Source organism: Carcharhinus amblyrhynchos, unplaced genomic scaffold (assembly GCF_965287045.1).
Source record: "Carcharhinus amblyrhynchos unplaced genomic scaffold, sCarAmb.v2.hapA chromosome_1032, whole genome shotgun sequence".
In the NCBI taxonomy this organism is placed as follows: domain Eukaryota; kingdom Metazoa; phylum Chordata; class Chondrichthyes; order Carcharhiniformes; family Carcharhinidae; genus Carcharhinus; species Carcharhinus amblyrhynchos.
The window spans coordinates 1-25,355 of NW_027650772.1; the positions used below are offsets into that span (position 1 = coordinate 1).

At 46.0% G+C, this 25,355-nt stretch overlaps 1 protein-coding gene across 1 annotated transcript; it reads right to left on the reverse strand.

Annotated features, from left to right (window-relative positions):
- Positions 1 to 1,842: 1,842 nt before the first annotated feature.
- On the reverse strand, positions 1,843 to 8,920 carry LOC145340449 (ER lumen protein-retaining receptor 3-like; the record flags this gene model as incomplete). Its single annotated transcript, XM_080184915.1, has 4 exons — positions 8,758 to 8,920; positions 7,505 to 7,605; positions 4,381 to 4,539; positions 1,843 to 2,095 (listed from the first exon to the last, which is right to left on the reverse strand). Coding segments are annotated over exons 1-4 (604 nt in total), but the record flags the coding sequence as incomplete, so codon positions are not given.
- Positions 8,921 to 25,355: the final 16,435 nt, after the last annotated feature.

Here is a 25,355-nt window from a genome sequence, read left to right on the forward strand (position 1 = left end):
GACAGATTTGGTCACATGATGCTTGGCCACTGTAGGTCACGTGGTTTAAAGGGAAATTTCACCAACGAGAATAGGGGATGTTACTGTCCGACAGGAACAGGGTTCGGGGTCAGGATTGGGGGTGAGGCGTTAGTGTCAGGAATACCACGTGAGGGGCTTGAGCTGGGCATCGCTGGGGCAAGGGGGACAAAGGGAGAGGGTGAGGAGAGGGTAGGGAGGGCGAGGACAGCAAGGTCGGGGAGGGGAGGGCGAGGGGGAGAGCAAGATCGGGAAGGGGAGGGCGAGGAAGGGAAAGGGAGGGGAAATGGAAGGGCAAGGGAGGGCAAGAGAAGGGCAAGGGAGGGCAAGAGAGGGTGAGGGGAGGGCAAGAGAGGGTGAGGGGAGGGCAGGGGAGGGCGAGGGAGGGTGAGGGGAGAATGAGGGAAGGGAAATGAAGGGGCAAGGTGAAGGTGAGGGGAGGTGAAAAGGAACGGCAAGGGGAGGGTTAGGGGAGGGGGGCGAGGGCAGAGTGAGGGAGAGGGAGGGCGAGGGCAGAGTGAGGGAGAGGGAGGGCGAGGGCAGAGGGAGGGGAGAATGGAGGAGGGTGACTGGATTTGGCTGAATCATTTTTGCAGTTGGACCTCTCCCCGGAAGTTGAAAATTTTGCCGCCAGCGCGAACACCTTCACCCTCCTGTCACCAACTCCCGAATTTTAAATTGTTCGTTAAAATTTCAGTTTCTCCTCTTTGAGTTGTACATGGAGAAGGTGTGCAATATGGCGAGTGTTGCTATGGCGAGTTGCTAGGTGTTGCTATGTGACGTTGGTCTCAGACGGGTAAGGGCAGTCCCATGTTCTTTCCCTTTAGCACTGAGAACAAAACGAGACAGGTTTGGTTAGAAACAGAGAGGCCAAGGCCCAAATCCAGAACTCTCCACAACTCCCCTCCCCGCAACGGTTGGGACAACGGCTGCCAGCCCCCCCCCCCCCCCCCCCAACTACCGCACCACCCCCGTCCCCGGTGGGGGGTATTTTCTGGGTCGGCTCTAATAGGGGTCGACTTCATGGTTCCAATCATAAGGGCAGTGTCTAGGCGCCCACCCAGAGGGGGGGGCAGTGTCTAGGCGCCCACTCGGGGGGGGGGGGGGGCAGTGTCTAGGCGTCCACCCGGAGGGGGGGGCAGTGTCTAGGCGCCCACTCGGGGGTGGGGGGGGTGGGGGGGCAGTGTCTAGGCGCCCACCTGCAGGGGGGGCAGTGTCTAGGCGCCCACCCGGAGGGGGGGGCAGTCTCTAGGCGCCCACTTCGGGGGGGGGGGGGGGGTGGGGGGGCAGTCTCTAGGCGCCCACTCGGGGGGGGGGGCAGTCTCTAGGCGCCCACCCAGAGGGGGGGCAGTCTCTAGGCGCCCACTCGAGGGGGGGCAGTCTCTAGGTGCCCACTCGGGGGGGGGGGGCAGTCTCTAGGCGCCCACTCGGGGGGGGGGCAGTCTCTAGGTGCCCAGTTGGAGGGGGGGGGGCAGTCTCTAGGTGCCCAGTCGGAGTGGGGGGGCAGTCTCTAGGTGCCCAGTCAGAGGGGGGGGGGCAGTCTCTAGGTGCCCAGTCGGGGGGGGGGGGCAGTCTCTAGGTGCCCAGTCGGAGGGGGGGGGGCAGTCTCTAGGTGCCCAGTCGGAGGGGGGGGGCAGTCTCTAGGTGCCCAGTCGGAGTGGGGGGGGCAGTCTCTAGGTGCCCAGTTGGGGGGGGGGGGGGGGGGGGGGGCAGTCTCTAGGTGCCCAGTCGGAGTGGGGGGGTGGCAGTCTCTAGGTGCCCAGTCGGGGGGGGGGGGCAGTCTCAGATGAGAGGGGAGGCGGGAATGAGTTTTTGGGTTCTTACCTTTCGTACGTAAGAGGTAGAAGAAATCGCAGTAAAAGATGGTCTGTACCACGCCAGCGACCACCGCAATCTGATCAAAGAACCCTTCGGTGTGGTAACGCCAAATCCAGTTGGCCAGGTAAAGGGCACGGTAGAGGCCCAGGAAGAACAGGTAATGGCTGGTGATGGTCTCGGCCTCTCCGGTTTTTGTGATCATGAAGAGTTGCGGCAAGATAGCCACCGACTCCAGGTAAATGGAGAAAGTCCAGAGAATCTGAAACATAAACAGGGAGAATGTTCCGGAAACGCCCAGAGTGCAACCACCACCCCCTCCCCCCACTCCCCACATCCCCTCCACTCCCCCCAAGCCCCCCCACCTCCCATCACCCATCCCCCCCCCACCTGCCCCACCCTTTACCTTCTCCCCCACTCCCTCCCCCCCCCACTCACCACATCCCCCTCCACTCCCCCCAAGCCCACCCACTCCCACCACCCCCTTCCCCACCCCCTCCCTCAACCCCATCCCCCCACGCTTCCCCCTGCCCCACCCCTTACCCTCTCCCCCCCTCTCCACCCGCCCCACCCCCTCCCCCTGCCCCACCCTTTACCCCCTCCCCCCCTCCTCCTGCCCCCTCCCCTTTTCCCCCACCACCGCCCACTCCCCGGGAATGTCTAATAAATGTCCCTCTGAAAGCAGTCACAGAGGCAGCCGGAGAGAGGTCAGCACGGAGGCAAAGATAGTTGGGGGGTGGGGGAGGGAAGGTGGGGGTGACCAAGATATTCAGGCGATCAATTTCAGAGTGGGGGAGGGGCAGCAGAATGGGGGTGGGGGAGAGGAGGGGTCAGGAAAAGTGGGTGGATGTTGGGTGGGGGGTGCTGGTGAAGAGCCACCATAATGGACTACCCGCAAATTCCCTAGTGTGTCACTGACTTCCACTGATACATGGGGTACACAGAGAGGCAACAGTCAACACATCCTGCCACTCACATCCCACCCCCCCAACCCCGCTCTCCTCACTACCTCTGCAATGTGCTGTGGACACCAGAACAACAAAATCCATTCAAGGAGGAGATGGATAGATTCTTAATCAGTGACGTGGTGTAGGGTTATGGGGAACGGGGAGAGTTCAGGCCGAGATGAGATCAGCCACGATTGTATTGAATGGTGCAGCAGGCTCGAGGGGCTGAATGGCCTCCTCCTTATGATCCCAGAGTTCTTGACTCCATTATTTCATTACTCGTCTCATTTCTACACGTAACACCCATGGAACAGGACCAAGGGTGAGAGATGGCAATAATCTCTCCCTCAATGTCAGCAGAACAAAGGAGATTGTCATCGACTTCAGGAAGCGTAATGGAGAACATGCCCTTGTCTACATCAATGGGGATGAAGTAGAAATGGTCCACAGCTTCAGGTTTCTAGGTGTCCAGATCACCAACAGTCTGTCCTGGTCCCCCCATACCAACACTATAGTTAAGAAATCCCACCAACGCCTCTACTTTCTCAGAAGACTAAGGAAATCTGGCATGTCAGCTACGACTCTCACCAACTTTTACAGATGCATCATAGAAAGCATTCTTTCTGGTTGTATCACAGCTTGGTATGGGCTCCTGCTCTGCCCAAAACTGCAAGGAACTACAAAAGGTCGTGTGTGTAGCCCCAATCCATCACGCAAACCAGCCTCCCATCCACTGACTCTGCCTGCACTTCCCACTGCCTCAGAAAAGCAGCCAGCATAATCAAGGATCCCACACAGCCCGGATGTTCTCTCTTCCACTTTCTTCCATCGGGAAAAGATACAAAGATCTGAGGTCACGTACCAACCGAGTCAAAAACAGTTTTCTTCCCTGCTGCTGTCAGACTTTTTGAATGGACCCACCTCGCATTAAGTTGATCTTTCTCTACACCGTAGCTCTGACTGTAACACTACATTCTACACCCTCGCCTTTCCCTCTCTCTGAACGGTATGCTCTGTCTGTATAGTGTGCCAGAAACAATGCTTTTCACTGTATACTAATACATGTGATAATAATAAATCAAATCAAATCAAAATCAAAGTGTCTGAGGAACTGGACCCCCAGGGGGGAGAGGGAGGAGGCAGGGTGGTGTAGTCGAGTGTTTGAGGAACTGGGCCCCGGGAGAGGGTGGAGAGGGAGGTGGAGTTGGGGGTGGGAAGGGGGACTATGGGGGAGAGGGGCAGTGTGAGTTGTGTTGGGGGGGGGGGTCGAGTGTCCAAGGAACTGGACCCCCGGGGCGTGGGGAGGAGGCAGGCGGTGGTAGTAGAGTGTCTGAGGAACTGGACCCCGGGAGGGGTGGGGGGTGGGGGATGGCGGTGTGGGAGTTGAGTGTCTAAGGAACTGGGCCACTGTTGACATTCGGAAGGGTAAACTGCAGGAAAATGGTGAGTTTACTCGGACTCTAGAACCCGGAGACAAATCCTGGTCCATAAAATCCAGCTCCCAGTCAGCTGCATACGTCAGATCCCAGAATCAACGTTACGCCCAATGTAAACATGTCCCTGTCGGACTCCAGCAGGGAAACAGCTCCCCCGGACTCACCTCTAATGGAGAATAGTCATGATTGACAAGGAAGGAGGACCGGCAACTGGGGACCAAGATGAACTCCACGCGGAATGTGTCGTTCTCTCGGTCAAAGGTTGAGCTGTATTTCACATAGATCAGGTAAATGGTCATGTAGGAGCAGAGCAGGAAAATAACCTGAAAAAATCAAAAGTGTTTAAAATTCAATAAATAAAAAGGCAGCAAGGTTACACAGAATGGATTATTAAAATCTTTAACAAAAGGTCACAGATTCAACCAAGGGTCTGTTTAGAAAAGGTTTGCGTTCTCCTTTTCAAACACTTGCAATTTTAGTTTACATTTCTGTTTTAAGACAAAGTAACAGCATCACATTCGCACAGCTGCCTCACAGCACCAGGGACCCGGGTTCGATTCCCGGTTTGGGTCACTGTCTATACAGATTTTGCACCTTTTCCCCATGGGTGGGTGCAGGGAGGGTCTTTTAAGCACTGACAGGATTGGGGATTTCTGTGTGGGTTTCCTCCGGGTTCTCCAGTTTCCTCCCACAGTCCGAAAGACATGCTGGTTAGGGTGCACTGGCCGTGCTAAATTCTCCCTCAGTATTACCTGAACAGGCGCCGGAGTGCAGCAGACTAGGGGATTTTCACAGTTACTTCATTGCGGTGTTAATGTAAGCCCACTTGTGACTGACAAATAAACTTAAAAAAAAAGATTTAAACAAAAGCAAACAGCTGATTGGGGGACAAGGTTCAGGTTTATCATGGACTTGGAGCATCTCTGGCTGGGTTTTGACACAGGGTGGGGGCTGTGGCATGGTGGTATTGTCACTGAACCAGGAATATAGAGAGCCTGCCTAGTGGATTCCTGATTCAAGTTCAAATCCCACATGTGGCTAATAGTGAAATTTAAATTCAATAAAAATCTGAAATTAGAAGTCTACAATAAAGGCCATGAAACCACTGTTGTAGAATTATAAATCTGAATGACATCATTTCTTAGTCAAGTGTGCCCAGCATCAAAAACGATTTTTTTTATTCATTCATGGAATGTGGGTGTCATTGGCTGGGCCAACATTTATTGCCCATCCCTAGTTGCCTGAGGACATTTGAGAGTCAACCACATTGGTGTAGTCACACGTAGGCGAGACCGGATAAGGATGGCAGTTTTCCTTCCCTAAAGGACATTAGTGATCCAGATAGGTTTTTCCGACAATCGACAATGGTCTTCAGCAGATTCTTAATACCAGATTTTAAAAAATTGAACTCAAATTCCACCATCTGCCATGGCAGGGATTCGAACCCAGGTCCCCAGAACATGAGCTGAGATTTCTGGATTAATAGTCTGCTGCTAATACCACTAGACCATCGCCTCCACCTTGTTCCATTGGAGATAAAGACCATTTGGCCGATCGTATGTGCGCTGGCTCTCTTCATGAACTCTGTAATTGATCCCACTCCCTGCTCTCTGGAATATCTAATCTCCTGTCGAACACAATGCCTTCACCAGCCTTTCAGAGAGCGCATTCCAGATTGGGACAGCTCATTCGCTTTGGGAAAAAGATAATTCTCAATGACCTTCTATCCACATGCTGTGGTTACTGACCCTCCCTGTCACTGGAAACCAGTTCTCCTCATTAACTACTTGTAGAATTTAATTCCTCTTATTGAACCACCCTCCAATGTCTCTGTCTCATTCCCAGCCTCCCTCCTTCAGTCACCCCACCTTGACTGAAGTCCTTCATCCCTGGGCACGCTCGGGTAAGCCCATCCCAGGCCTTCCTGAAGTGTGAGGCCCAGAATCGACTTCTCCGACCTCGTCTGGGATTCTCCAGTCCCGCTGCAGCGAAGACGTGGCTTGGGTGCCAAATTCCCGCTGGCAGTGATGGTGGGATGCGAATGTCCGGAGAATTCCAGCCAGTGTTCCCAGCTGAGGCTTACCCCAGTGGTTGTTGAGAACTTCCTTGTTTCTGGACTCTACCCTTCCGTCAATAAAGCCAAAGATTCCGTCGGAAACTTTTCTGTTGAAACTGTCCACTCAACTTTGACCAGTCACCTTCAATGATTTGTGTTTAACACACCCCCTGCCCCGACCTCCTTAAAACTGTTACCACTATTGCCTCTCCTTATGCATCTCTTCAAACTCCTCCACAAAATCTGCCAGGTGTCTGCCCAATTCCACCATCCTCCTCACTATCTGCCACATCGCTTTGCCAACCACTTTACTGTTGACAAAATTATTGTCTCAGAGTTTCCCTCACCTCTGACGTTAGACTGATGGGCCTGCAGTAGCTTCACTTAATCTTCAATACCCCCCCTCCCCGTTTGAACAAAGATGTAACATCTGAAATCCAGCATCCACACTTACTTCCTTCTGCACCCTCAAGATAGTTCTTTTTAATGGGTGGCACAGTGGTTAGCAATGCTGCCTCACAGCGCCAGGGACCTGGGTTCAATTCCAGCCTCGGGTGTCTGTCTATGTGGAGTCTGCATGTTCTCCCATGTCTGCCTGGGTTTCCTCCGAGCGCTCCAAAGACATGCAGGTTAGGTGGATTGGCCATGCTAAATTGCCCCTTAATGTCCAAAGATGTGCAGGTTAGATGGATAGGCCATGCTAAATTGCCCCTTAATGTCCAAAGACATGCAGGTTAGGTGGATAGGCCATGCTAAATTGCCCCCTTAGTGTCTAGAGATATGTAGTTATGTAGATTGGCCATGATAAATGTGTGTGGTTACAAGGATAGGGTGGAGAAGGTGGCCTGACTAAGATAATCTGTAAAAGTTGGTGCAGTCGCAAGGGGCTAAATGCACTGTAGGGATTCTATGTATCTCATTCAAACCTGGTGGTTTATTCTGTGTGTGTGTGTGTGTGTGTGTGTGAGAGAGAGAGAGTGCGTGTGTGTGCGTGTGCAGATTCAACAGGAGATGGACAGGAATGAAATCTTAATCAGTGGATAACACTCTTTATGGCCTCAGTATTATTTCCATGATGCACTGCCCTATAATCAATGGCTCTACAAGTGAATCACGATCTCTCTGGGCTTTCTGAAGGTTTTATCTCCTCACACGGGGAGACTGATTCGTTCTTTCACACCCAACACTCAGCAATCGAATCCTCCTACTGTTCCAGCCAGTCAGAATCTTACCTTCATGATGGTGTTGTAGACGGAGATAAAGGAGGTGAACAGATCCAGGTATCGTGTTGTGAAGACTAACACAAACAGAAGCTGGCTCTTCCCCGAGATACCTGACAGACAGAACAAGGAACTGTCAGAGCAAGCCCATCCCCCACTCTGCCCACCCCCACCTCAACATCCCTCCCCTTCATTCCCCCTTTCCCCATCCCTCTCTCTGCAACCCCACTCTTCCATCCCCATCACCCTTCCATTTTCCCCTTCATCCTATCCATCTCTCTCACTCATCCCCTTCCACTCTCTCCCCATCCCTGTTTGTCTATCTCTATTCCTCTCTCCTATCCATCACATCCTCTCTCTCAGCTTGGTTCCTCTCTCCCCATCTCCTCCTCACTCCCTCTCTCTCTCTCCCACATCTTCCCCTCTCCCTCCCCTTCTCTCTTCCTCCATCCCCACGCACCTCGCTTACTCTACTTCCCTATCCCTTCCCTCTACCTTTACCCAACATTCTCTCTCTTTCCCTCACTTCAATCCCTACGCCCCCATCCTTCTTTCTTTCTTGCTGTCTCCTTATTCCTCCCTCTCTTTCTATCCCTCCTCTCTATTTCCCCCTCTCTCCTTATCCCTCTCTATTTCTCCCTCCTCTTATCCCCCTTTATTTCCCTTCTCCTTTTCTCTATTACCCCATCTCACTATTTATCCTTCCCTCTATTTCCCCCTCTATCTCCTTATCCCTCTCTATTTATCCCCCTCTCCTTATCCTCTCTCATTTATTCCTCTATATCCCGCTCTCTCCACCCAAAAGTCTCTATCCCTCCCATCCCTATCTCCTCTATCTTGCTCTTTCTCCTCTATCTTTCTTTCTTCTCTCTAAGTCTTTTTCACCTCTCCCCCACCGCTCTCACTCATCTCCAGCTCTTCCTCTTTCTATCACTTTCTCCTCTAATAATCCCTCTCTTTCTCCTCTAGTAATCCCTCTCTTTCTCCTCTAATAATCCCTCTCTTTCTCCTCTAATAATCCCTCTCTTTCTCCTCTAATAATCCCTCTCTTTCTCCTAATAATCCCTCTCTTTCTCCTCTAATAATCCCTCTCTTTCTCCTCTAATAATCCCTCTCTTTCTCCTCTAATAATCCCTCTCTCTCTCTTTCTCCTCTAATAATCCCTCTCTTTCTCCTCTAATAATCTCTTTCTCCTCTATCTCCCTCCTCTCCTCTATCTATCTATCTCCCTCCTCTCTCTCCCTTTCTCTGGGTGCCTCACTCACCAACGCAGGATTTAGATTTCCACATTTTCCCCAGGAGGATAAGGATCGCCAGTAAATGGGAGACATCCCCGGACAGCCTGAACACATTCATCCTGCAGCGGTTCCCGACTTGTAAACTTCACAAACTCTGCCCCAACTTTCGGGACTGCGGCACAGCTCAGGGTCGGTGACGTGGCTGAAACTCCCAGCCTGGCCATTAAAGGAAGCTGCTGTCGGCCGACACAAAACCCATTAAAGGCATGGGCGCAGCAGGCACAAGCAGGGGAGAAATAACCTGCTTTAATATGTAACAGTGCTGAAAATCTCCAACATTCACAGAGGGACATCGCTCTGTAACATACACAGGAGATGTTTTTCACCCTGATAGATTCCGCACCAGCTTCTACAGAGACAATGTACAAAGGATCCATTATAGTCCAAAATATACACAGGGTATACACATTCTCCATTCTAAACACAGGGGCTGCTATTCTCTATAATATACACAGGGACTGCTATTCTCTATAATATACACAGGGGCTGCTATTCTCTATAATATACACAGGGGCTGCTATTCTCTATAATATACACAGGGACTGCTATTCTCTATAATATACACAGGGGCTGCTATTCTCTATAATATACACAGGGACTGTTATTCTCTATAATATACACAGGGGCTGCTATTCTCTATAATATACACAGGGACTGCTATTCTCTATAATATACACAGGGACTGTTATTCTCTATAATATACACAGGGGCTGTTATTCTCTGTAATATACCCAGAGGCTGTTATTCTCTATAATATACACAGGGGCTGTTATTCTCTATAATATACACAGAGGCTGTTATTCTCTATAATATACACAGGGGCTGTTATTCTCTATAATATACACAGGGGCTGTTATTCTGCATAATATACACAGGGGCTGCTATTCTCTATAATATACACAGAAGCTACTATTCTGTATAATATACACAGGGGCTGCTATTCTCTATAATATACACAGGGACTGTTATTCTCTATAATATACACAGAGGCTACTATTCTCTATAATATACACAGGGGCTGCTATTCTCTATAATATACACAGGGGCTGCTATTCTCTATAATATACACAGGGGCTGTTATTCTCTATAATATACACGGAGGCTGCTATTCTCTATAACATACGCAGGGGCTGTTATTCTCTATAATATACACAGGGACTGCTATTCTCTATAATATACACAGAAGCTACTATTCTGTATAATATACACAGGGGTTGCTATTCTCTATAATATACACAGGGACTGTTATTCTCTATAATATACACAGAGGCTACTATTCTCTATAATATACACAGGGGCTGCTATTCTCTATAATATACACAGGGACTGCTATTCTCTATAATATACACAGGGGCTGCTATTCTCTATAATATACACAGGGGCTGTTATTCTCTATAATATACACAGAGGCTACTATTCTCTATAATATACACAGGGGCTGCTATTCTCTATAATATACACAGGGACTGCTATTCTCTATAATATACACATGGACTGCTAAATCTTTATAACCTTCAGAGGGCATGATTTTCTCCGAAATATATACAGGGGCTGCTATTTTCTAAAATAGACACAGGGGCTGCTATTTCCTAAAATATACACTGCGGTTGCTAGTTTCTACAATATACACGCGGGCTGTTATTCTCTATAATATACACAGGGGCTGCTATTCTCTATAATATACACAGGGGCTGTTATTCTCTATAATATACACAGGGACTGCTATTCTCTATAATATACACAGAGGCTGTTATTCTCTAATATACACAGGAGCTGCTATTCTCTATAATATACACAGGGGCTGTTATTCTCTATAATATACACAGGGGCTGCTATTCTCGATAATATACACAGGGACTGCTATTCTCTCTAATATACCCAGAGGCTGCTATTCTCTATAAAATAAACAGGGATCGCTATTCTCTCTAATATACCCAGAGGCTGCTATTCTCTATAAAATAAACAGGGATCGCCATTCTCTATAATATACACAGGGGCTGCTATTCTCTATAATATACACAGGGGCTGCTATTCTCTATAATATACACAGGGACTGCTATTCTCTATAATATACACAGAGGCTGTTATTCTCTAATATACACAGGGGCTGCTATTCTCTATAATATACACAGGGGCTGTTATTCTCTATAATATACACAGGGGCTGCTATTCTCTATAATATACACAGGGGCTGCTATTCGCTATAATATACACAGGGGCTGCTATTCTCGATAATATACACAGGGACTGCTATTCTCTCTAATATACACAGTGACTGCTATTCTCTATAATATACACAGGGGCTGTTATTCTCTATAATATACACAGGGACTGCTATTCTCTATAATATACACAGAGGCTGTTATTCTCTAATATACACAGGGGCTGCTATTCTCTATAATATACACAGGGGCTGTTATTCTCTATAATATACACAGGGGCTGCTATTCTCTATAATATACACAGGGGCTGCTACTCGCTATAATATACACAGGGGCTGCTATTCTCGATAATATACACAGGGACTGCTATTCTCTCTAATATACACAGTGACTGCTATTCTCTATAATATACACAGGGGCTGCTATTCTCTATAACATAAACAGGGATCGCTATTCTCTATAATATACACAGGGGCTGCTATTCTCTATAATATACACAGGGGCTGCTATTCTCTATAATATACACAGGGGCTGCTATTCTCTATAATATACACAGTGACTGCTATTCTCTATAATATACACAGGGGCTGCTATTCTCTATAACATACACAGGGACTGCTATTCTCTATAATATACACAGGGGCTGCTATTCTCTCTAATATACACAGTGACTGCTATTCTCTATAATATACATAGGGGCTACTACTCTCTCTAATATACACAGTGACTGCTATTCTCTATAATATACACAGGGACTGATATTCTCTATAATATACGCAGGGGCTGCTATTCTCTATAATATACACAGGGGCTGCTATTCTCTATAATATACACAGGGGCTGCTATTCTCTATAATATACACAGGGGCTGCTATTCTCTATAATATACACAGGGGCTGCTATTCTCTATAATATACACAGGGGCTGCTATTCTCTATAATATACACAGGGACTGCTATTCTCTATAATATACACAGGGGCTGCTATTCTCTCTAATATACACAGTGACTGCTATTCTCTATAATATACATAGGGGCTGCTATTCTCTATAATATACACAGGGGCTACTACTCTCTCTAATATACACAGTGACTGCTATTCTCTATAATATACACAGGGACTGCTATTCTCTATAACATACGCAGGGGCTGCTATTCTCTATAATATACACAGGGGCTGCTATTCTCTATCATTTACACAGGGGCTGCTATTCTCTATAATATACACAGGGGCTGATATTCTCTATAATATACACAGGGGCTACTACTCTCTATAATATACACAGTGACTGCTATTCTCTATAATATACACAGGGACTGCTATTCTCTGTAATATACACAGGGGCTGCTATTCTCTATAATATACACGGGGATTGCTATTCTCTATAATATCTACAGGGGCTGCTATTCTCTATAATATACACAGAGGCTGTTATTCTTTATAATATACACAGAGGCTACTATTCTCCATAATATACACAGAGGCTGCTATTCTCTATAATATACACAGGGGCTGCTATTCTCTATAATATACACAGGGGCTGCTATTCTCTATAATATACACAGAGGCTGTTATTCTTTATAATATACACAGAGGCTACTATTCTCCATAATATACACAGAGGCTGCTATTCTCTATCATTTACACAGGGGCTGCTATTCTCTATAATATACACAGTGACTGCTATTCTCTATAATATACACAGGGTACACAGGGGCTGCTATTCTCTATAATATACACAGTGACTGCTAGTCTCTATAATATACACAGGGGCTGCTATTCTCTATAATATAGTAAAAAGTCTGACAACACCACGTTTTAGTCCAACCGATTTATTTGATAATATTCACAAGGTTTCGAGGGGACTGCCTCTTCGTCAGGTGAATGGAGAGTTCTGGCCTCAGACAGAGCATATAAAGCACAGACAGTTTAGAGATTACTGATTAAAATGCGAATCCTTACACCTAACCTGCTGTTCAAGACCTGAAGTGGCCGACAGTGTGTGTGGAAGGAGCACTGATCACAGGTTAAAGAGATGTGTATTGTCTCCAGACAGTACAGTAAGTGGGGTTTTGCAAACCCAGGCAAGTCACGGGGGTTACAGATAGTGCGACATGAACCCAAGATCCCTGTTGAGACCGTCCTCATGTGTGCGGAACTTGGCTATCAGTCTCTGTTCAGCGACTCTGCGCTGTCGTGTGTCGTGAAGGCCGCCTTGGAGAATGCTTACCCGAAGGTCAGAGGCTGAATGCCCGTGACCACTGAAGTGTTCGCCAACAGGAAGGGAACAGTCTTGCCTGGTGATTGTCGAGCGATGTTCTCTATAATATACACAGGGGCTGCTATTCTCTACAATGTACACAGGGGCTGCTATTCTCTATAATATACACAGTGACTGCTATTCTCTATAATATACACAGTGACTGCTATTCTCTATAATGTACACAGTGACTGCTATTCTCTATAATATACACAGTGACTGCTATTCTCTATAATATACACAGTGACTGCTATTCTCTATAATATACACAGTGACTGCTATTCTCTATAATATACACAGTGACTGCTATTCTCTATAATATACACAGGGGCTGCTATTCTCTATAATATACACAGTGACTGCTATTCTCTATAATATACACAGGGGCTGCTATTCTCTATAATATACACAGTGACTGCTATTCTCTATAATATACACAGGGGCTGCTATTCTCTATAATATACGCAGGGGCTGCTATTCTCTATAATATACACAGGGGCTGCTATTCTCTATAATATACACAGTGACTGCTATTCTCTATAATATACACAGGGGCTGCTATTCTCTATAATATACACAGTGACTGCTATTCTCTACAATGTACACAGTGACTGCTATTCTCTATAATATACACAGGGGCTGCTATTCTCTATAATATACACAGTGACTGCTATTCTCTACAATGTACACAGTGACTGCTATTCTCTATAATATACACAGTGACTGCTATTCTCTATAATATACACAGTGACTGCTATTCTTTATATTGTACATAAAGGACACCATTCTCTATAATAAACACAGACAATAGTACTTTATGGAGATTTTTTGTGTTTGAGCACCATTTGTCACATAGTTACCCAGGTGTCAGTACGCTGTCACTTCACCCTCCTGATACATCGACCTTGGTGTAGGAGGCACAATTTCCAAATTTGTGGGTGATATGAAAATTGGAAGCATTGTGAACTGTGAGGAGGGTGGTGGAGAACTTCAACAGGATGTGGACAATTTTGTGGAACGGGGGGCCTGCTGGCAGATTGGGTTCAATGTGGATAAAATGAAGTGACTCATTTTAGTGAGACCTGTAGAGTGTGAAATCTGGGCTTTTGGCCTACTGTGTCTGCACCGACCTCCGAAAGAACACCTTATCCAAGCCCATCCCTGCCCTATCCCCGTAACAGCACGCAGTTAGCGTGGCAAATCCATCATAGCTTATGGTATGCTAGCCTTTATAGGAAGGGGTATAGAGTACAAGAGCTGGCGTCTAATGCTGCAGTTGTACAGAACACATTTGACAAAGTCTCGCATAAGAGATTATCGTGCAAGATTAAAACGTGTGGGATTGGGGGAAGTGTATTGAGATGGATAGAAAACTGGTTGGCAGAGAGGAAACAAAGATCAAGAATTAATGGGTGTGATTCAAAATAGCAGGCAGTAACTAGTGGGGTGCCACAGGGATCGGTGCTGGGACCCCAGTTATTCACAATATATATTAGTGAGTTGGATGAGGGAACAAAACGTAACATCTCAAAGTTTGCAGATGATCCAAGTTGAGTGGGAGGGTGAACTGTGACCAGGATGCAGAGATCCTTCAGAATGATCTGGACAGGTTGGGTGAGTGGATAAATCAATGTCAGATGCGGTATCATTTGGATAAATGTGAGGTTATTCACTTTGGAAGCAAAAACAAGGTGGCAGATTACACCTGAATGGTGTAAATTAGGAGAGGGGAGTGTGCAGAGGGACCTGGGTGTCCTTGTGCACCAGTCACTGAAGGTAAGCGTGCAGGTGCAGCAGGCAGTAAAGAAGGCAAATGGTATGTTGGCCTTCATTGCGAGAGGTTTCGAGTACAGGAGCAGGGATGTGTTGTTATAATTATACAGGGCCTTGGTGAGGCCACACCTAGAGTATTGTGTGCAGTTTTGGTCTCCTTTTCTGAGGAAGGATGTTCTTGCTCTTGAGGGAGAGCAGCGAAGGTTTACCAGGCTGATTCCGGGGATGGTGGGACTGATATATGAGGAGAGATTGACTAGGTTAGGATTGCTTTCGCTGGAGTTCAGGCATACAAGGAGGCATCCCATAGGGACTTATAAAATTCCAACAGGACTAGACAGGGCAGATGCAGGGAGAATATTCCCGAAGGTGGGGGAGACCAGAACCAGCGGTCACAGTCTGAGGATTCAGGGTAGACCAATTAGGACAGAAGTGAGGAGACATTTCTTCATCCAAACAATGGTGAGCCTGTGGAATTAATTATCACAGGAAGTAGTTGATGCCAAAACATTGAATGTATTCAAGAGGCGGCTGGATATAGCACTTGGGGGGAATGGGATCAAAGGTTAAGGGGAGAAAGCAGGATTAGGCTATCGAGTTGGGTGATCAGCCATGATTGTAATGAATAGTAGAGCAGGCTCAAAGGGCCAAATGGCCTCCTCCTGCTCCTATCTTCATAGAATCATAGAACCCTACAGTATAGAAAGAGGCCCTTCGGCCCATCGAGTCTTCACCGAACACAATCCCACCCAGGCCCTACCCCCACATATTACACCCACTAATCCCTCTAACCTACGCATCCCTGGACACTAAGGGGCAATTTTTAGCATGGCCAATCGACCTAACCCGCACATCTTTGGACTGTGGGAGGAAACCGGAGCACCCGGAGGAAACCCATGCAGACACGAGGAGAATGTGCAAACTCCACACAGACAGTGACCCGAGCTGGGAATCGAACCCAGGACCCTGGAGCTGTGAAGCAGCAGTGCTAACCACTGTGCTACCGTGCCGCCTATCTTATATGTTTCCATGTAAAACCTTGTCACGCAGCGAGTGGTTCAGATGTGGGATCCCCCCTTTTGAGAGTGTGATGAAGGCAGCTTCAATCGAGACTTTCAAAAGGGAATTATCTGAAAATGTGTAAGGTTACTGGGGGGGTGGGGGGAGAGGCTCTAGGTGAGTTGCTCATTCGGAGTGCCAGGGCCAACACAATAAACGGATTAAAAAGTTAAGAAATTTTAAGTGCTTATTGAAGAATCAAGGAGGGACATCAGAGAGAGATCACAAGATGGCACAGAAAGAGTAAGCATAACAAAATCTGGGTGGAACTACCCAGTGGTCCTGTGGCCTTAGGTAACCAGAATATTCGATAGTACCAAACGCATACTGGACATAGTGACTCACTAGGGAGCGTTTATCAAAACAAACTTTATTTCGAACATAGTTCGAATATAACAAAAAGGATTAGTGTAACTTTTACCAGTTAAAATAGTTAGACATAGCAAAGTATAATCCTTAACAGCTAGCTATCTCTGTTGTTCCAATTTAAAGCAATATCCCATAGACATGCACCCTTCTTCAGAATTAGTTAACACAAAAACGAATATGCTCACATGGTTTTGGATTTTTAATACTTAGTTTTCAGAGAAGGATATATCATCAAAACAGCAAAACATCAGAGAGACAAACCCTGTCTCTGGCATTTCCGGTCTCAAGACTTCAGAGAACAGAAAAGAGAGTCTTTGCTCTCTCTCTCTCGACTCAAAAGCAGTCCCTCAAATTGAATAATCTGTGTAAGCTCACACCTGTCAATCATCACAATTAAGCCCCACTCCGCAAAAGCCCAGGGAAAATCAGCAGAACAGCATTAGTTCAGATTAAAACCAACATTCTAGACATTACAAGCAATTATACTGCTGCAGCAACAATACAGGAAGGACACGATGCCTCTGACAAAATGAAAGGGACTACCGGAAACATCCTGCGCAGAAACATGACTAAAATACATCTCTTAAAGGTGCAGTATTGTCACAAACTCACCAAGTCTCCTTCAACAACAACTTCTAGACCTTTGCCGCATAGGGCAGCAGATACACGGGAACACCATCTCATGGAAGTTCCTTGCTAAGCCACTCACCGTCCTGATTTGGAAATGTATCACCATTCCAGTATTCCCATATGGAGGAAATGGGTCAAATGTAACAATTTCTCTGTGATTCCCTGAAGCACCAGATTACAGAGGGATATTAATGGATTACGTGAATGGATATATTTCAATGGAAGTCAAAGGTCAGCCATTCGTTATGAGTTGGTGATCCAGGCACAGAGATTGTTAAACTGTCACAAAACTGGACAGAAAATCATCCCAAAGTCTATTGGAATGTTGGCCTCTATATCGAGAATACAAGGAGAAAGAATCCATGCTTCCAGTAATACAAATTGACAAGTTTTGGGCACCGCACCTTAGGAATGACTTATTGATCTTGGAGAGCATGCAGTGTAGATTTGCCAGACTACTTTTTGGACTCAAAGAGGTAAATTACAAGAAGGAATTAAACAGACTGGGATTGTATTATCTGGCAGATAGAATGTTCAAAGTTTTCAAGTGAAATTCACGCCACACAAGCGCCAATGGAATGACCATCTCCAACAAGAGAGAATCCAACCATTTCCCCTTGATTTTCAACGACATCACCATCACTGAATCCCCCACTAGCCACATCCTGGAAACTACCGCTGACCAGAAACTGAACCGCTGTATAAATACTGCGGTTACCAGAGCAAGTAAGAGATTGGGGATACTACAGAAAATAACTCCCCAAAACCTGTCCATCATCCACAAGATGCAATGTGTGATGGAATACTCCCCACTTGCCTGGATGGGCGCAGCTCCAACAACACCCAAGAAGCTCGACACCATCCAGGACAAAGCAGCCTCTCTCGATTGGCACCCCCTCCATAAACGTTCACTCCCTTCACCACTGACGCACAGTGGCAGCCGTGTGTACCATCTACAAGAAGCACCGCAGCAACTTGTTAAGACCCAGGTGAGGAAATTTCAAGGTGTTTCATGCGGTTAGACTAACCCCTAACTTTTACATTTGATTTTGGCATTAGGGTGAGGATAATATGTTTCACTCCAGGTGTGATTCCAGTGACCCACTAGGGAGATGTTACCAAAACAAACTTTATTTAAGAGTACAGTTTGAATATTTCAAAAAGAACACAGCTTGAATATTTCAAAAAGAAAATTAGAACAGAGTTGAGGAGGAACTTCTTCTCTCAGAGGGTAGTGAATCTCTGGAATTCTCTGCCCATTGAAGTGGTGGGGGCTACCTCGTTGAATATGTTTAAGTCACGGGTAGATAGATTTCTGATCGATAAGGGAATTAAGGGTTATGGGGAGAAAGTGGGTAAGAGGAACTGATCCACTTCAGATCAGCTATGATCTTATTGAATGGTGGGGCAGGCTCGAGGGGCTAGATGGCCTACTCCTGCTCCTATTTCTTATGTTCTAACACAGTTTGAATATTTCAAAAAGAACACAGTTCAAATATATAAAGAAAGTTTTTTACCAATCAAAATACTTAGATATGGCAAAGTATAATCCTTAAGAGCTAGCTATCTCTGTTGTTCCAATTTAAAGCAACATGCCACAGACATACACCCTTCTTCAGAATTAGTTCACACAAGAACAAGTTTGCTCACACGGTTTTGGATTTTCAGCTTTTCAACATTTCTGGGTAGAGATCCCGACAGCAGTTTTCAGAGAAGGATGTATCCTCAAAACAGCAAAACCTCAGACAGGCAAACCCTGTCTCTGGCATCTTCCAGTCTCAAGACTTCAGAGCGCAGAAAAGAGTCTCTGCTCTCTCTCTCGACTCAAAAGCAGCTCCTCAAATTGAATAATCTGTGTAAGCTCACACCTGCCAATCATCCCAATCAAGCCCCACTCTGCAAAAGCCCAGGGGAAATCAGCAGAACAGCATTAGTTCAGATTAAAACCAACATTCTAGACATTACAAGCAATTATACTGCTGCAGCAACAATACAGGATGGACACAATGCCTCTGATAAAATGAAAGGGACTTTCAGAAACATCCTACACAGAAACATGACTAAAATACATCTCTTAAAGGTACAGTATTGTCACAAACTCACCAAGCCTCCTTCAACAGCAACTTCTAGACCTCTGCCACGTAGAAGGACAAGGGCAGCAGATACATGGGAACACCATCACATGGAAGTTCCTCGCCAAGCCACTCACCGTCCTGATTTGGAAATATATTGTCATTCCAGCACTCCCGTATGGAGGAAATGGGGAACTAAAGGCTGTAAAGGTCACAGGAGCATTGATTACTCTTCACATTGAACAGACAAGTCAAAGTGGTGGAGATATGTGGAGGCTGATGTTCTGAGATGGGTCCTTCTGACTTGGACTCTAAACATGGGACTTGGTCCTTAGACAGTCTGAAGACACACTGATATCTGCTTAACAATTGTTACTGGTGCTAATGTTGACAGGTTACAGAGTAGGCACCTAGGCGTGATTCTAACCATGCGCGAGACAGTGAGAGAGACAGAAAGAGCCAAACACATGACTGACTAATGTGGGTAGTACATAATCACCTACATCATACATTAGCATATCCCATTTGTTAACTCTTTATACTGCAAATCAGTTCATGGCATGTGTTAATAGGGACACAGAAACTCAAAGCAGGAATAGACCAATCAGCCCTTTAAATCTGCTCCACCATTCATTTTGATCATGTCTGATCATCAAATTCAATATCCTGATCTTGTCTTCTCCCCATATCCCTTGATCCCTTTAGCCCCAAGAGCGATATCTAATTTCCCCTTGAAACCACACAACATTTTGGCTTCAATTACTTCCTGTGGGAGTGAATTCTACACATTCACTACTCTCTGGGTGAAGAAATTTCTCCTCACCTCAGTTCCAAAAGATTTACCCCTTATCCTCAAACTATAACCACAGTCTGGACTCTCCCAACATCAGGAACATTCTTTCTGAATCTACCCTGTCTAGCCCTGTTAGAATTTTACAAATTTCTATAAGATCCCCTCTCACTTTTCTAAACTCCAGTGAATACAAACCTAACTGGCTTGGTCTCTCCTCAAATAACAGAACTGCCATCTCAGGAATCAGCCTGGTAAACCTTCGCTGTACTCCCTCTATAGCGAGGACATCCTTCCTCAGATAAGGACACTAAAATTTCACACAATATTCCAGGTATTCGGGCAGTTTCTTAGAACATTATATTCTGGAACCTACCAGGGATCAGCCTATTTTGGACTTGGTAATGTAATGACCCAGAATTCATTAATAATTTCACAGTAAAGAATTCTTCTGGCAAGAGTGATCATAACATGGTAGAATTTAACATTCATTTTGACTATGAGAAACACTCATAATTTGTGTCTTAAACTGGCATAAAGGCAATTATAAGGATATGAAGCTCTGGTGAAAGGACATCCATACTCAAAACATTGGCCCTGTTTTCTCTCTCTCCACAGATGCAGTCAGACCTGTTGAGATTTTCCAGCATTTTCTGTTTCATTTCAGATTCCAGCATCCGCAGTGTTTATATCAGGGTATGAAGACAGAACTGACTAAAATGGAATGGGAACCATCCCATCTTGGGAGGAAACCAGGCCACCCAGTGGAAACCCACGCAGACACGGGGAGAACGTACAAACTCCACACAGTGACCTGAGGCTGGAACTGAACCTGGGTCCCCGGCGCTGTGAGGCAGCAGTGTTAATCACTGTGCCACCCATTGTAATCTTCGAAAATTCTCCAGATTTTGGAAATGTCTAGCAGATTGGAAGGTCACAAATGCAACACTTTAGTTCCTGAAGGGAAGGAGGAACTTCTGGACCATTAGTCCAACATCTATCATTGGGAAAATGCTACAATCTATTGTTAAGGATGTAGTGGCAGGACGTTTAGGAAATCAGAATCCAGTCAGGTAAAATCACCATGGTTTTCTGAAAGGGAAGTCACGCTTAACACATTTATTGGACACCCTTGGGCATGTAACAAACAGGATGGATAAAGGGGAACCAGTAGATGTAATGTATTTGGATTTCCAAAAGGTCGTAGATAACATGCCACATAAAAGGTGCCACATAAACACAAGAGCCAATAGTGTTGGTGTAAGATACTAGCATGGGTAGAGGACTGGCTAACTCACGGGAAACAGGGGATAGATAGAGTTTTCTCAGGCTGATGAACTGATCCACATTAATGACTTGGATGAAGGGGTCCACGAGATTGTAGCCAAAACTTGCTGACAAAACCAATATATCGAGTTGTGAGAGGGATACAAAGAGTTTGCAAAAGGATATTGCTAAGTTGGCAAAAGATTGGCAGATGGAGCATCACGTGGGGAGATGTGACATTGTCCACAAAGAATGGAAAAGTAGAATATTATTTAAATGGAGAGAGATTACAGAATGCTGTAGTACAGAGGGAGCTGGGTGTCCTAGAGAATGAATCACAAAGGGTCCGCACCCTTTTTAACCACAAAGCTAGTTCCAGTTGCCCCATATCCCTCTATACCCATCTTACCCACGTAACTGTCTAAACACTTTTTAAGAGACAAAATTGTACCCATCTCTACTACTACCTCTGGTACAACAAGTAATTAGTGAGGGAAATAGAAAGTTGGTCTTTATTGTAAGGGGTTGGAGTGTAACTATAGGCAAGCCTGATGAAAGCCATGCGGGGCATTGATGACGCTGTAACTGGAACACCGTGTACAGCTTTGGTCACTTTACTTAAAGAGGGATTTACCTGCAATGGAAATAGGTTAGAGAAGATCCATGGGGCTGATTCCCTGGATGAAAAGGTTCGCCTTACGAGGAACGGTTGAGCAGTTTGGGCCTACACTCATTGGAGTTTAGAAGAATGAGAAGTGACCTCATTAGGAGGTCATGAGGGGGCTCCACAGGGTGGGCACTGAGGGAATGTGTCCCCTCGAGGGGGAATCTCGAACGAGGGGGACACAGTTTAAAAATGAGGCATCTCCCAGTTTAAGGCACAGATGAGGAAGAATTTCCTTTTTTAGGGGGTTGTTAATCTTTGGAATTCTCTTTCAGACAGAGAAGTGGAGCTTGGGTCACTGAATATATTGAAAGCTGAGCTTTGATTGACAAGGGGGTCAGAGGTTACGTGGGGGGTGGTGGTGGGAATAAGCAACAAAGCATAGTCAAGGCCACAGTCAGAGCGACCATGGTCTTATTGAAGGGCTGAATGGCCTAATCCTGCTCCTATTTCTTACATCCTTACTGCTGATGCGATTCTTCTCTATAACTCAACCTGTTTTTCTTAATCAAACTGAGTTGCAGTAATTCAATTAACAACTTGGATTGGTTCCTATTTAATCCCATTTGGCTGTGTCGAGTGGGCTCGAGTCCATCGCTAACTTGTCGTGTTGTGTTGTTACCAGGATTCCTTCAGTGAGAATCGTTTCTCTCCGAGCGAGCCCTCAGTCGGTGAATTCCATTTCTCTTTATCGCCTGTGACAGAGACCTGCTCAATACTCGCAAACCTCAGCAAGTCTGAGTCTCACGTTGACAAGTGGCGCTGGCCGCTCTCTCCCCCCTCGGAGCTCCCTCCTCCCTGTCCAGGGAGACCAGGCTGGACCAAACCTCAGGGAGCGCAACTGTGTGAGCGCAGGCGTGTAAAGCAGAAACAATACAGCCAGGACACAGCGCAAACCTGAACCGTGGCAAACAGATTTGCTCAACAAATCAAAAAGAATGACGTAACAGCACACGGGGTAAGTGAGTGATTGAGTTATCTTTGTTTGCTCTCTCCCTGAGGGAAAATGCAATAATTATCACAATATATGGGGGTAACAGGGGAATCTCGGGGTGCCTGTCCACAGATCTCAATTATAGAAAAACAATGGGGAGGCAATGGCCTAGTGGTTTTATTGCTAGGCCACTAATCCAGATGAATGTTGTGGGGACCCGGGTTCGAATCCCGCTACGGCAGATAGTGGAATTTCAATTCAATAAAAAATTTCTGGAATTAAGAATCTACGGATGACCATGAAACCATTGCCGGAAAAATCCGTCTGGTTCACTCATGTCCTTCAGGGAAGGAAATCTGCCGTCCTTACCCAGTCTGGCCTACATGTGATTCCAGAGCCACATGTCGACTCTCTCAACTGCCCTCCAAGGGTAATGAGGGAGGGGCAACAAATGCTGGTCAGTCAGCGAGTCCCGTGTCCCACAAATGACGAAATAAAGAAAGATGAGGTGGATAAGAAGGCAATGAGTTTCTTGCTGTTATTGGTTGAGGCTCAGGATTCTGATAAAACACTAGGTAGACCACAGCTGGAATCCTGCATTACAGGAAAGATGTAATTGTGCAAGGAAAGTGTATGGAGGAGAGTTACAAGGATGCTCCTGGCAACTGGGATTAGCTTAGGGGTTTGAAACAAAAGGGTGGCATGGACAAGTTGGGCCGAAGGGCCTGATTCCATGCTGTAAACCTCAATGACTCTATGACTCTCCTGTTCAGGAGAGATCCCACCCCACTGTGCACGAGGGAATCCTGCTGAGCTATCAGCATGGGGTGCTCCCAACACCAGTTCGATCTAGAGGTCATTGTGATGAGGCCCTTAATGGGGCATTAATTACCAACTCAACAACCTCAATTGGACAATAGGCGGGAGATCCACCTGACATCTCCTCCACCACTTGTAAACCCGGAGTGAGGGTAGAGTATGTAGCTGATGGCACGACAGCTCAAACTAATGGGTCAATCCACTTCCCTTCCTGACTGCAGGTGGTTAGTAAGATTCACCCCCATGTTGCCATGTTTGAAGTTCCAGCCATGGACATGGATGCTCCAGATAACTGTTCACTGCTCAACTCCGAGTTCAACCAGAATAATCTCACTCATTCAAAAAAACCTTAATATTGAAGGCTTATTCAGGAATGGCTAGCTTATGTAGTTTATATGTTTTTACTTGTTAACAGTCCTAGAGTCTTCAAAACCCGCTGAAGAGAGAGAGATACCTATCTTCTGACACTCAAACAGCAGCCTCCAGAGAGAGAGATCAAAAGAGAGAGAGAAAGAGAAAGAGAGAAAGGGCTCTTGCTTCTTCTAGGACCAGTCAGAAACTGCCTGCTTTTCCCTGTAAGCTTACATAAGAACTAGGAGCAGGAGTAGGCCATCTGGCCCCTCGAGCCTGCTCCACCATTCAATAAGATCATGGCTGATCTTTTTGTGGACTCAGCTCCACTTACCCGCCCGCTCACCCTAACACTTAATTCCTTTACAGTTCAACATCTATCTTTACCTTAAAAATAATCAATGAGGCCGCCTCAACTGCTTCACTGGGCAAGGGATTCCACAGATTCATAACCCTTTGGGTGAAGAAGTTCCTCCTCAACTCAGTCCTAAATTTGCCCTCCTCCCCTTATTTTGAGGCCATGCCCCCTACCTCTTCCCATCAGCACATAATTCTTTCCCTTGTCAATCAACTTAATCAAACCTGACTCTGAAACCCGAGGGAAAAAAATTAAATAAACAAAATTGCCTTAACTCAAACTAAAACAAACACATCCCTAGCTAAAATCAATCGTTAACCTGTATTCTCAGCATGTGAGCTGCCCGGTGAAGACAAATAGGCACCGTATGAACAGAGCTGAGTTTTAACCATACCTCTAACAAGAAACATGATACAGATACATTTCTGAAAGGCACAGTATCGTCACAACACCATTATTCAACAAAGAAGGAGGGAGAAATCAGGAAACTACAGGCCAGTTAGACAAACATCTGTCATTGAGAAGACATTGGAATCCAATATTAAGGAAGTAGCTGTAATGTCCTAACTATGTTAGGGGTTGTGGGTTTTAAACAAAAAGAAATAAAATGTGGCGTGAGATTCTCCGGCCTCCCAGCCATGTGTTTCCCGCCAGTGGGAGGTGGCGCTTGTTAGCGACAAGGTTGGAGAATCTCACTGGTGTGAATGACTGGAGCATACCGGCCGTGGCTCGCACATGTAGATTCACTGTAGCAATAGCAGATTTATTGGGAAGCTGCTGCCTGTACAGAGTAGGAAATGAAATTAAGCAGGAGCCTGTGAAATACCCCAATGACGTCGCCATCAAATCATGTGACCGGCTCTTAAAGCAACCATGCAACCTGTTAAATATATACCAGTAGTAGCAAGACATTTCGAAAAATCGGAACACAGCTAGATAGAGTTAGCATGATTTAGTGAATGAGAAATTGTGTTTGACAAATGTATTAGCGTTCTTTGAAGATGTAAGAAACAGGGTAGACAATGGGGATTGAGAAGATGAAGTGCATTGGGATTTCCA